The 12,812-nt window shown below is 44.7% G+C and overlaps 1 protein-coding gene across 1 annotated transcript; it reads left to right on the top strand.

The window, feature by feature from the left end:
- The first annotated feature begins 9,373 nt into the window (after nt 1-9,373).
- Nucleotides 9,374-12,742, top strand: LOC133897599 (uncharacterized). Its single transcript, XM_062338390.1, has 7 exons — nt 9,374-9,626; nt 9,732-9,847; nt 9,973-10,091; nt 10,185-10,347; nt 10,433-10,650; nt 10,740-11,115; nt 11,204-12,742. The coding sequence occupies exons 1-7, from the start codon at nt 9,474-9,476 to the stop codon at nt 12,507-12,509; spliced, it is 2,451 nt and encodes an 816-aa protein (XP_062194374.1). The 5' UTR covers nt 9,374-9,473; the 3' UTR covers nt 12,510-12,742.
- The last annotated feature ends 70 nt before the right edge of the window (nt 12,743-12,812 follow it).

Below are 12,812 nucleotides of genomic sequence, written 5' to 3'. Positions count from 1 at the left end.
GGATAACATATGCTTATTTGAATTTATTGCAATGCCTAGTGTAGATTTTTATATGGTAGGTTGCTTGTGTTTATCTCTAACCCATGAGCAACCTACATGATTTATTAGTTGTAGGTTTATTTTTTGGTCTTAGTTTCTACAATTGGTATCTTCCATGTGCCGTGATCCAATCTATAGGATAAATCAATATTGTTATCAATAACAAGTGCATATATCTCACAAGTATTCAACACTTGTATGCACATATTTAAGAAGAATATATCCTATAGGTTGTGATTTTGAGACTAACATATCTTCCAAGTTTTATCTCTTATAGTCTCATGGAGAAATCAACATATCCCTAGAGGTATGCAATGCTTCAATTGGTATCATTGTCAAATCTTTTATTCATTTAAGCTACCTCTATGCATAATATAGCTAAAACTTTCTATCTTGACATATTGTCTAGTTGTCTATATGTTTCTTTCTCATCGTATGTATGTACACATATAGGGAGAGTGTAGACTATATTATGTGAGTTTCATAAATTATGATCTATATACTTTCATAGCCTATAATTGATATCATTCATTTGTAGTGATATCCATATAATTGGTATCATTTTAATTGGATCATGATTTGTGAAGCTCTTTCCCATGTGCTCTAATATTTTTTCCTTTGAGTTCAACATGTGCATATAGTCTTTTTAGGAGATTATTGACAAAAAGGAAGAATTTTGATGACCAAAGCAAGATGCAAGTTGCAAGATAAATATTGTGGAGGAGAGAAGAAAAGGAAGCTCTTGCATGGGTCGATCATGAGAGATAGTAGCGATGGAGAAAGGAGGAGCCACAACAAAAGGGGACTAAGCAGTAAGAACATGTATCCAAGCATTGTGGTAAGATTTTGTGCTTGTTTATGATCTATACATTTTGTATCATTTATTATTGATCACTTACTTTGGTTGTGTTGTCATCAATCACAAAAAGGGAGGATTGTAGCAAAAATGGCCTTATCTCTGCCAAAATCGGCATCAGTTCCTTTATCTGAATGACAGCAAGAGTGAGTATGGAAGGCACTCAACAAGTCCTATACTACTTCAAAGTGTTTGATAGATGCATAATAGAGAAATTCAAGGGCCATGCTTTACGGTTTTAGTTTTTGCGTAAAGCAGTTTCATGCAGGTATTCAATTGTATCATCTATTATAGACTTTAAAAACAGTTCAAATAGCTCAAAACAAGGTATCAAGCTGTATCTATGGGGATTTTTGGTCCTAGGAGGGGCTACACCTCACTCCACAGTCCCTTATCATCATATCTGTGTCCTTCTGTACCGCATAACTTCTGACGGATTAAGCTAGGAACCTCATCACACGGATATCTAGTCCACACACTCACTCATCAAGACATAGGCACCCAGAGTCTAGTCAAAACGGTTACTGTTGTCGCATGTCCATGACCGTGGTCACGGCTTTTTGAATATGTTTACACTCTGTAGAGGTTGTATTGCTTTACCCATACGATATGCTCAGCCTCCAACCGTTGCAAGCGGAGGAGCGAATCATACCGAGACACATCCAATCACCTTTCCTGCCGGGCCTTTCTACGAGTTCATGTACTGAAGGCCAACCCCCTTTTTAAGCCTAAGACGGTTCTAGAAACCTCCAAATAGCGGGACAGATGATCAGTTGACCACTCGCTGCTCCCAGCCTCCTAGTATGATGCCCATCATTAATATATTTAACAACAGGTACTCCTAGGATGATATGTATTATAGATGATGACATGTAAGGCATGGCAGTGTTGACAGAATTAACTATTATAAATAGTTTGAAAGAAAACGCAATACATAGCACATGCGATAAGTCCAGTTTTAGTTGACCGTGTAGATTATTTGGAAAACATAGGTTCAATATGATCAAGGAGATAGGACTTGCCTTATCCTGAGTTTTCTTCAAAGTCTTGGTTGGAATCAGGATCTTCCTCGCTCTTGATGCTTCATGCGCAGCACTCGCAAAACTCTGGTAGTTCTGCAAGTGTGACTACGATCAATACGGGTTGTACCAGAGAAGAACCAATTTAACACCAAATAGAAAATCAAATGAGCCCTAATAGATATCTCATTATGATAGATGGGTAGATCTCAAATTTAGATGAATTTCGGCGAAATAATCACCAAAATCGGAGCCAAAACGGAGAAGTTATAGCCCCCGAAAGATTTAATCTAAATTTAAATCAGAAAAATTATGAAATGACACTATTCATATGTGGGACCCACTGAACAGTAGTCTGGGCTCACATGAACAGCAATATAGGCCCACATGAATAGTACCATTGGCCCAAGATGGGCTTGGATTTGGGCCAGGTCTGGGTCTGGATGGGCCAGGCTGGGCTGGGTCACGCAGTACCGGGCTGCACAATACTAGCCTGCTCGAGATTGGGCCAATGGTTTAGCGTGCCTTGGCAATGGGCTTTGAGGTTGGGTCGACCCATAGGGCACAACCACTGGGAGGCTGGGTCGCCTTAACAGGTCGGCCCATTAGCGGCTGGGTTGCACAGCTTGGCCGGGCCACGTGGCGTGCGAATAGCGGCCCAGCTACGCGTGCGCAGGCGCGCGACAGCAAAGGGGGATCAGCGGGCGGTGGCGAGGAATCGAGCTCACCCGAGTTGGTTTCCCGCCGGGGCTTCACAACAACAAGCGACACTGGACTTCTATGCGACAAGGCGGACTTGACAGAGGGCTCATCGACGATGTCCGGCGGCGAGAATGCTACCAGACGGCAGCTGAAGAGGGGCAGCGACGCGGCCAAAATTAGGCAGCACCTCCCCTATACTGGAAGGCGCTAACCTGCAACGAAAAGGGGGCCTGAGGCCTCTAGGCATCACGGCACAATGGTTAGTCACACATATGTAGCACCAGCACGTCGGCGACAACCACTGCTTAGTGGCAGAAGGCAACCAGCACGGCGGCGCGTGGCTATACGCTAACAAAGAGCTCGGGGCAGCAACATGCTATCTACGCGGACGTGAGGGGGAACTGGGAGGCTCACCGATGTCTGGGTCGAAGGAACGGGATGGTAGCTGGTGGCGAGAAGTTGCAGCGGCGATGGTGTTGGCTCGACTTCATGCGTGGGCAGCTCCCGTTAGGCTCCTGGTGGACCGACGGTGGCACCGAGACGGCGGCGTGGCCCTGAAGCTCCTCAGCGGCTTGTGGACGGCTGATTGGCATTGGCAGGGGTGCGGCGGCGTAAATGGCGACGGCGGTGCGGTGACGTGAATGGCAAAATGGGAGAAAGGAGAGAGATCGAGTGTGCTATTTATAAAGGGAGAGGCATACTAGGGCAACACAGCTCGTGACGTCAGGTGGCATGGGCAGTAGGTTTACAGAAGGCGAGTGTTTTGTTTTGCTTCGTGTAACTACGTAGCAAGCATGGTGGTAGTTTACAGAAGATGCTCGTAGTGTAATGCTGTAACTCTAAAGAAGGTACTTAGATCTGTGACTCAAGCACAGCTATAATTTTGCAGGCTAACGTGGTATGTCTAGATAGAAAAGTAGGATGCAACCAGCTTATATATATATAGGGGCTGTACTCTCGGTTCTTCTTCCTCTATCTCTCGCGTGAGTAAAAAACAAACAGGGGAGCAAAGCTTGGCTGTGTGATCCTGTGGTTTGGCCTTCATCTTCTTTGGCCGATCCGGAATTGAGGTCTGAATGTTCCTCATATCCTCCAGCTCGATTGACACTCCTTTGACAGCCAACTGTATGGATTAATGGATGGCTTAAAGAATTGAGCTCAGCCTCAGCTGGATTGGATGGTCATGAAATTAGGTACAGAGATTCGAGCGAGCTCTGTTGATCTTGAACCGATATTACGCGGAGATATATTGTAAAAAATTGATATAAAAAGGTTGCATACAGGAGTTGCTACTCCATTTGTGTTTAAGATATTTCCCAAGTTGCTGGTGCTCATCAAATTCTGTTTGAATCAGATTTTTACGTACTGGATCATATTTTCCCTGTAGAAATTCCTTTTTGTAACATGAAATTCTGGAGAAAAACATTTTTCAGAAATGATTATCAATCGTTTGAGTTTCTCAGACAGACCAAGGCCGATACTTTCAACTGACCATCTGTTGTCGTTTGTTGCTTCCGATATCAGACTATTATCTGTCCGCTTGTTGCTAAAAGTGTGTCCTTTCATGTGCCGTCAAATATAATGCTCTTGGTTTGAATGGATTTTTTTAAGGTACTACAAGATAGTGTGAACCATCCATTGTGAATTGATCTAACTGTTGATATTCCTCTTACCTCATGGGTGGTAATAAGAGATACTAAATCAATTGTTAGATAACAAATAAGGAAACAAATATTTTGTCACATGCTACTAAAAGTTTGGCTGTTATTAAGGTAAGTAATCATGCGAAAGAATTTTACTTCCTATGTCCTTGTTCTCAGCATTTTGAACTATAAATATAATTAAGTATCAGTTTCGGCAGCAAAATTTCGAATTTGGTACTTAATTTCAATATTTAAATCGTAAAACCAATATATGCATGCTGTTTACTTTTAAGTTTGGATTGGAAACGTTGAAGTGATTTAGATATTCAAAGTTGTAGTAGTTTCACATAAAATATATGTGTAATTTTTTGGTTCAAGTACAAAATAATTTTGATACATTCAACTGTACTTTGGATTTTGAAATCTGTTGTACATTTAGGCCAAACTAATGGGCTGGGTGTTGCCTTTTTTAGGTGGTCGGAATGCATGCATAAATTAAATTTATTTCTTATACCAGCATGCATGCTTAAATTTAGGAAGGATTAGCATGTGCATTAGTATTTCCTTTTTAGCTGATATACTAATTGGAAGGTGCACATATAGTTTTTATTGGACAAAATAAACCATTATTAATCAATGATCAGGATTTATTATATCACCTTAAATCTGTTTTGGTACTACTTCAAGAAAAAAAAAAAGACCTTCGATTTGGAATATTGAGCATTTGAAATTTTGCTACTTATTTATCTGCAGCTTGTGCATTCTACTTTACTTGAAATAAGGCTCAATGAAATGATATCCATCGTACATGCAGGAGTTTCAGAGCCAGCCAGCCCTTTCAGAAAGAGATATAATGATTCATTAACAGTGAAACATTCCTCAAGTGGTCGGAGGTGGCTTTCCCTTTTGTTCCTCTGCAGACATAAACCTTTAAGCCTCTCTAACCTCACGTCCACCTTCGAGAAGCAGGTCACCTGTGGCGAACTAAAGCTCAAGAGCCTCTCCCTGACAGTTCCTTTTTCCAATTAAAATCCATTGATTAGTTCATCCCTTTTACCGACATCAGGATTACAGGATGATTATCTCTTTACCAATTAATGGAAGCCCTGAAACCCTACTGCAGCGACACGATTCTCTCTTGCTTCTGCGAGGTGCTTCGCTGCTACCTGCGAGCGTTTGCTTCTGAACTGTAAAAGTCATTCGTCGTTCTAGATGAGCTGCTACATACTGGTCGCTGCATTGTTTTCTACTGTGCCTGATGCGGTGAAATGGATCGATTCCTCCGTACCACATGGAGCCGTGAACAATCCATCCATTGCACATCTCGGTGCAAGGTAACGCAAGATGCAAAGAGCATAGAACCATAAGCCTGAAGAGCAGTGACAGGTCAGGTCACTTCAGATTTTTTTATAAAAAAAATCTTTTATCGCTTTTAACTTTTATCTTCAGCTCTTCTTTGCTGCAAAATTATTACTAGTATGCAGTTTTCTTCCATAATCTGAACGAGGTGTCCGTTTTAGCTTGACATGTAGTGACTAGTGGCCTAGCTTGGCAGGACCCTTTTTTAGCTCGCTTTGCATTTCGCAGGACTAGTCTGCTCTAGCCGAGCCAGAGCCATTCCTGAACTCTGGCCGAAATCCTTTTTACCCGAACACTCCTGGTGCTCTGCGTTTTTTCTTGACGAGCTGATCAGTGCACTGCATTGACTTCAGTAGCTCGGCACTTTATCCCTCCACACCTTTGCTGCAAATTCTTGTCTTATAGAGGTAGGCAACATCTGGCACCAGCAGCACACTCCTATCATTCATGAATCCTGAACGACTGGATTCAGATCACATTCTCACTGGTCACTTTTACCTGAAGCCACCAATCACATGTTGCATTGCCTCTTGGGAGTTGGGTCTCCCAATGCAAAGGCAACAAACAATCAATCATTTGGAGATACTTGCACAGCTGCAAACAAGAGCAACAGACCAAGGTGAAGCATGAGATCTCAAATGGTGATAAGCATAACGCATGGGATAAGGTTAGGGCGCGTGAGTGATTTTGAGAGGGGATCGATGCTCTTGGGCTTTAAAGGGGTTTAAGGGCCGGGGGAAGGTGCTTACAGGTACCAAAAGACAAGGAAAAGAGGAGACAAGAGACGGAAAAAGAGAAAGAAGCATCTTGGAGGAGCAAGGAGGGAGGGAATCCATCCATGCATACATACGGAGCGAAACCTGCTTTCAAAGGAACTTTAGGTGGTCAAGTAAAGTACCCTGCAAAAGGCTCTTCTCGGGCTAGTAGCGGGAGGGAGAGCGAGGCTTTGATCCAAATCTTGGAAAGTGATACTGCCATTGGGAGCTAGGCAGCTATCAGGGACTCAGTGAATGGTGTGGTGGGTGGCTGGGAGTACTTGCTGGTGGTGCTGCAGACAAATGACAATGGCAAATTGCCAAGGAAAATGGAGAGATAAATTTGTCTCATCGTCATGTCTCCTTTACTGAACGTTGTTCTGCAAAGTAGCCACTAACCTGATCGAAGTTCTGCAAAGAGCTAGAATCAACTCTGAAACAGATTAGGTGCACCATAATGGACATTCGCTGTTTGTTATACCTCTTTTTCATGGAAGGTGATTTATGACTATGTGGTAGATGGATTCTACATCATAGTAACAAGCTTTGTAACAATTATCAACTGTGTATATCTCCGGATATAGAGGCTGAGATAGTTTGTTGAATGATATTCCATTATTAAAAAGAGAATAAACTCTACAACATTCAAAGAGCTGTGATGTAACAAAAACAAAAGATCCATAATATGCAGAAGCAAAGGTAAATCAAGGTAAATAATGCCAACTTTTTTTTTGCGATTGTAATCAATGGATTTTAGCCATGTCATTTTGAGAGGGAAAACGAATAGAACATCGGCCACGTTGTTGCCCAGTCCAGGTTGCCTTTTACACAGCCCAGAGTCGGCCGGGTTTTGGGCCCACCCCCGCTACAGTTTTGCTCCAAGGGGCACTGGCCCAGTTAGAATGCGAATTAGTTGGGCCGCTTCCAGTAGTTCGCGCGGCCTGCGCGGGTTGAACCCGGAGCATGGGCTGCCGTCCGCAACATGTTTAACTACTCCATCCAGGCCCGGTAAGTAACATCTGAAGCCATGTCCGTGGGTGGGGCTGTTGAATTTTTTTATTTATATATTTTTATTTTTCATTATTTTAAAAAAATACACTGTAATTTAAAAATATTGCACATCTAGCCCATATTGGCCTGTTAGAAGGGCGACATTAGCAGAGGTTAGCAAAATGTCGCCCGTTGGTTGTACGACACGTTGACGTGAATGCCACGTCAGCTATGGTATTTAATTTTTGATCTGTTATATCGTGCGCTTCAAAGGTGTCGTATATTTACTGTCGTCTTTCTAACAGACGATAGTAGTCTAAGTATATACAATATTTTAACATGACTATGTATTTTTGTAAATATTAAAAAATAAAAATATTATAATAAAAAAGCTCGAGGCCTGTCTAGCGTCCGCCCAAACCTACTTCCAGCCCAAATTCAACAAGCCGCGATAGACCAACATGGTTTGAAGTGTGCATCGTGTCATGTTCCTGATCTTCCCCATACAACATCAGCATGAGTACTTGGGTAAACTGGCTACAATAGAGGAGGAATTGGAGCTTAGGTTGGGTTAAGCACATAGTTGGGGATACGCAGCATAGAGAGATGGGGATACATGGAGCAGACGGAGGTCGAGGAAGAAGACGAGTTCGTCATGGTTTTTGATCGATGCCTCACCGTTCGGGTCTGTCCATCCTGTTCTAGCGCTCCTAATCGCCATGCCTCTCCCCGGCCCATTTGGCGGCCAGTGACACATCGATGACCAATTAAAACAGAAGTGGAGAACGGGTGTGTAGCGCAGTGTTAGCGTTGCTAGTAAGGCACCTTGCCCGCCCGCTGGGTGTCTCACCGAGGTTTATTCCAAAATAATTTTAGATTGTTCTTTAACATCTTTGGATCATAATGGAATAACGGTGGACTCGTCATTTGCAGAGCATATGGCTACATAAATCTTTTCAGCGGGTGTGTACTTGTATATATGTGTAGGTCTAGCATACAGCTTAGTAATGTGAGTTGGTGTGCGTACAGAGTACGGTGTACGTTAAGATATATCAAGTACTACAACTTATGTCACGAGAGTGAAGGTAAAGAAATTAAAAGAAAAGTATGCATCGATACCAAGCCTAGGTATGGTTGAACACACCAACCAGAGGTACAGAGACACCAGCGTCCCGACGGCGATCTTCTACCTGTTCATCTTCGCCGAGTTGCGAACTTGGCATCCCGGCGATCTCCGCATGTAAGTGCAGAAAAATTTCCTCTAGAGACGACATGGGATGTACACGACCAAAACGGCCGTCCTACACATGCTGACAGACGTAATCAATCGCCCATCATAAAAGGCCTTTGCCCGACAAAAGCCAGATCAGATTAGGGTGTCCCAATCGTACTCCACCCAGTTCAATGCGCGTTGTACAATGATCACTCACTCTAACGGTATTCTAAATTCAAGTCATTTGTAAATTTGCCATTGGCTTTTATCATTTTTTGCAAGAATGCTAGTACTCAAATTACTGTATTTTTTACTCTCTCTAGTTTTAAATATATGACGTTTTGACTAAAATTCAGTCAAACTTTTAAAATTTTGACCATTAATAGCTTCTAAATATTTTCTTTGAAAATATAAAAATCACATGTGTAGATTTGTCTTAAAAAATACTTTTATAATATTATATTTTTAGATTTCTAAAATAAATATTTTAGAAGTTATTTACTGTCAAAGTTTTAAAAGTTTGATCATACATCAAAACATGGTATATTTAAAACCGGAGAGGTAATTTTCTAATAATAAGTTTACAATAACAGTCTAAAACAGTAACAAATTTACAATTAACTCGTATGCCCAAACCACACCCACTCCAGGAGCCATGGGCCCACAGGCCAGCCTCCTAAACGCCCCCAAGGCCACGTGCCCTCACCTGCCCAATTTGAACCCCCAACGGCTCTCTCCCCGTTCCCCATCCCGCTCCGACCGTTGCGCGAGACGAAACGCTCCTCCCCTCCCCTCCCCTCCCCTCCCCCTGCAAAACCAGCAGATCACTCCGCAGTCCCACACCTCACTCTCGCTCCTGATCCCGATACGTACCCGTACGTACCGGCACCGACGAGGATGGCAGCGTTCACGGAGGAGGAGAAAGCGGTGGACGACGCGCTGGGATACCCCAAGGCCTACGCCAGGCTCTGCCGCGGCGGCGCGGTCGGCCTGCCCTACAGCCACGGCCCGCCGCAGGCCTTCTTTCCCTACGCCCTCCAGCCGCACGAGGTACGTGTACGTGTACATGGTCGCGTCATCCTGCTGGCCTGTGTGACCGACTGATCGTTTTGGTTCTGGGTGATCTGCATTCATTGGATGGATCGATCGACGCAGGCGCTGCGAGCCAAGGACCTGAACGAGATGTTCCCCGTGACCGACGCGGAGGCGCCGCCGACCGCCAACCCCCGCGGTTTCGCCAACCTCCTCTGGAAGCAGCTCGACCACCTCGGGTGCGTAACCTACTCGGAATCCAACGCGCGATGACGCTGACTCGTCACGATTTGATTTGAAGTTGAAGCCGCGATTTCACGCGCCTTCAGTTCGGCTGACTGATTTCTGCGGCGCTTGGTTGCAGGAACGCCGGGTTCGATCCGGCGCTCTTCCGGGTGGACGCGTACGGGAACGTGCTCTACCTGCACGCCGACTCGGCGTCGCCCCTCGCGTGGGACATCGACCACTGGTTCCCCTGCGCCAGTAAGAAATTGCTGCGATTTTAGTTTGCCCTTTTGTTTAGTTCCAACTTCCAACTCCTAAGGTTCTACATTCGATGCATGTGGGGTTTTGCAGGGGGAGGGAAGACGGTGCCCAGCAACCTGAGGATAGTGCAGTGGCAGGTGTGCAGGAAGAAGCAGAACAAGCTGGAGTTCCTCATGCCGTGGTGGGATCTGCAGCTCGGCGTCTCCGTCAACCAGTTCCTTTCCATCTTCGCCTCCAAGAACGCCGACTTCAGGTGAACTCCTGCTGCTGCTGTCAACAAATTCCAGGTGTTGGAGAAGCACTCCTTATTGAACTGATGGTTCTTCTGAGATGTGCAGGAACAGAGCATTCGCATTCTTGTTCGCTGATGGCGCCAGCGAGGAGCTGAACTCGCTGCAGGTAGTGGAAGCGCACGCGTTCCCGCAGCATTTCTCCGAGATGAAGAGGAAAGTTGGACTTGCGCCTGCCGCAATTGTTTCTTCGAGGGGTTTTGAAAACTCGGTACTCAAATCTCTTGATGCGAACCGACCACTGAGGCCTAATTACCCTTTGATTGGTATTTTTTTTTCTATCTGCTGCTGCTGCTGCTGTTTTTATGTCTGCATAAAAACACTTTGAAGTCCTAATTGAGTGTTCTCTGTGTAGCTGCAAAGAAATTCGTTGGCGAAAAGGATGAGAATGCTAATGTGGCAGTGTCCAGCTACGGGCCTAATTCGACGAAGGAGAACAATAGCCCGGATGCTGATGGCTACATTAGTAATCCTTACTTGTCTATAGCTATGGCTAGGGATTCACTGAGGCAAAGAGAAGAGGCCAAGAAGAAGCAGGCTGAGCTCACTGAATTGGAGAACGCGGCCAATGAGTTGAAGCAGAAGAATGAAGAGGAGCGGGTAGCCATCCAGGGCTTGGAGGCCCTCCTGATCAAGAGGCGGCGGCGAGTCGCGAAGTGCCGTCGCTTGGCGGAGGCTCAGTCCAACTACAAGGCCGTGCTGGAGAAGATGATCAGAGATGCCATGCACCAGTAAGGATTAATCCCCAAATTGGGGGCATGAACTTTTCTTTGTCAGAAACTTAATGATGCTAAGTATTCGTTGTGGTACATAATGCAGGAGCGTTGTGTACAAGGAACAACTTAGGCTGAACCAAGCTGCAACCAGTACTCTCATGGCCAGATTGGAGGCCCAGAGAGCAATGTGCGACTCGTCTGAAACCGAGCTTCGCAAGAAGTACCAACAGAGAGATGATTTGGAGAGGAAGATAAGGCCTTTCACTGATCAAGCAAGGAAGAGGTATCGTGTTGATGACGGATTGCTTGAGCAAAGGCACAGTGAGAGTGTGAAGTATCTTTCAGCAAGAAGATTGAGTAGCCCTCTCAAGCAGGAGTTGAGGGTTTTCCTGGAGGAAGATCAGAGGAATTCAGATGCATACATTTCCATAGGGGAGGAAGAAATTGGAGAAGGGACCTCAACATTGGGCAATGACAGGAATGAACCATTTAAGGTGATAAGCTTCCCAAGGAGGTCTCTCGGCACCAAAGAAAAGACAGTTGCTACTGAAGGTGGCAGGATATCAGTGCGGGAGAAGCTAGAACACTTGGCTATCAAAGAACGGCGTCGTAGCAGAAGAGAAAGAAAGGAGACCATGCCATATAGGGGAATTGGTACACCTGTGAGGTCAAGAGATGATAAGGGTAAAGTGACCAATCTGCAGTGCGATACCAACGAGTCTGAGATTGAAAAGTATCATGCCAGCGAGACAGCTTCACTGCCAAGGACTCCCTCACTTCCCCCAAGTCCACCGTATAGAGCAATTGGCATGTATGGGACTGCTAGATATCCTACAGACCAGTCAATGCTGCTGCAAAAGAATGAAGTACTTCATTCCCGTGGCAGATCTGAAGATGAAAACATGAACAATGTTGGCAAAGGAAATGTGGATAAATGGCTTCATATGCTTATGGATAACCAACAAGAAGGTTCTGCTGTATACCATTCCCCAGAAGAACATAACAATGACGAGGAGAATGCGTCACATGAGCAGCAAATGCAAAGCAGAATCGACGAAGAGAGCTACAGGAATGAAATAACTGAATGTTCTGATGACATTGTTGAGGTCGGGGACGAGATTGCTACTGACCAGGGCACCGCAAGATGCATCAACAGCTTTGAAATTAAGGAGAGGGAGGACAAGAAGATTTGGTTCCCGAGGTCCGACAGCGCTAGGGGCTTCCGATCTCTGCCTTCCTCACCTTCCAAGATCCTGGGAATGAGAAGAGGTGTGGAGTGCATTGGCAGGAAGCCTAAAGTGGCTGGCGACGACGACTGCCGATATGGCTATGAGGATGCAATGTCCACAAGCAGCAGCAAGTTCCTCAGCAGATGCAAGCAGGCCATCAAGAAAGCAGTAAACAAATAAGTCATTGCACTCTACATCTACATCTCAGCTTATTTATTCTTCTCTATGTGTGTTCAAATTGATACTGATTATAATTTTTCTGTAGCTGAATAAGTGAGTAAGCATAGCCTGCAGACCTCTGTCTGAGGCTCTGCGTGTGACTTGTGAGATTATTTATGGTCACCCTAATGTGATCAGATTAGTGTGTGCACAACTATTCGTTGATTTGTGAAAAAAATGGAGTTATTTCTGTTCCTGAGCTGTTAAAGTGTGAGATTTATCTGCACCTCGGAACACCAATTTTTCATTGTCCATGTTGGTCTG

The sequence above is a fragment of the Phragmites australis genome, chromosome 2 (genome assembly GCF_958298935.1).
Source record: "Phragmites australis chromosome 2, lpPhrAust1.1, whole genome shotgun sequence".
Taxonomy (NCBI): domain Eukaryota; kingdom Viridiplantae; phylum Streptophyta; class Magnoliopsida; order Poales; family Poaceae; genus Phragmites; species Phragmites australis.
Note: the sequence above shows the minus strand (reverse complement) of the source record. Positions and strands in the feature narration are given on the sequence as shown.

Coding starts and splice junctions, on each gene's coding strand:
- LOC133897599 (XM_062338390.1), top strand. CDS start 9,474: ATGGCAGCGTTCACGGAGGAGGAGAAAGCGGTGGACGACGCGCTGGGA. Junction 9,848..9,972: donor AAGCAGCTCGACCACCTCGG/GTGCGTAACCTA, acceptor GCTTGGTTGCAG/GAACGCCGGGTTCGATCCGG. Junction 10,348..10,432: donor TCCAAGAACGCCGACTTCAG/GTGAACTCCTGC, acceptor TGAGATGTGCAG/GAACAGAGCATTCGCATTCT.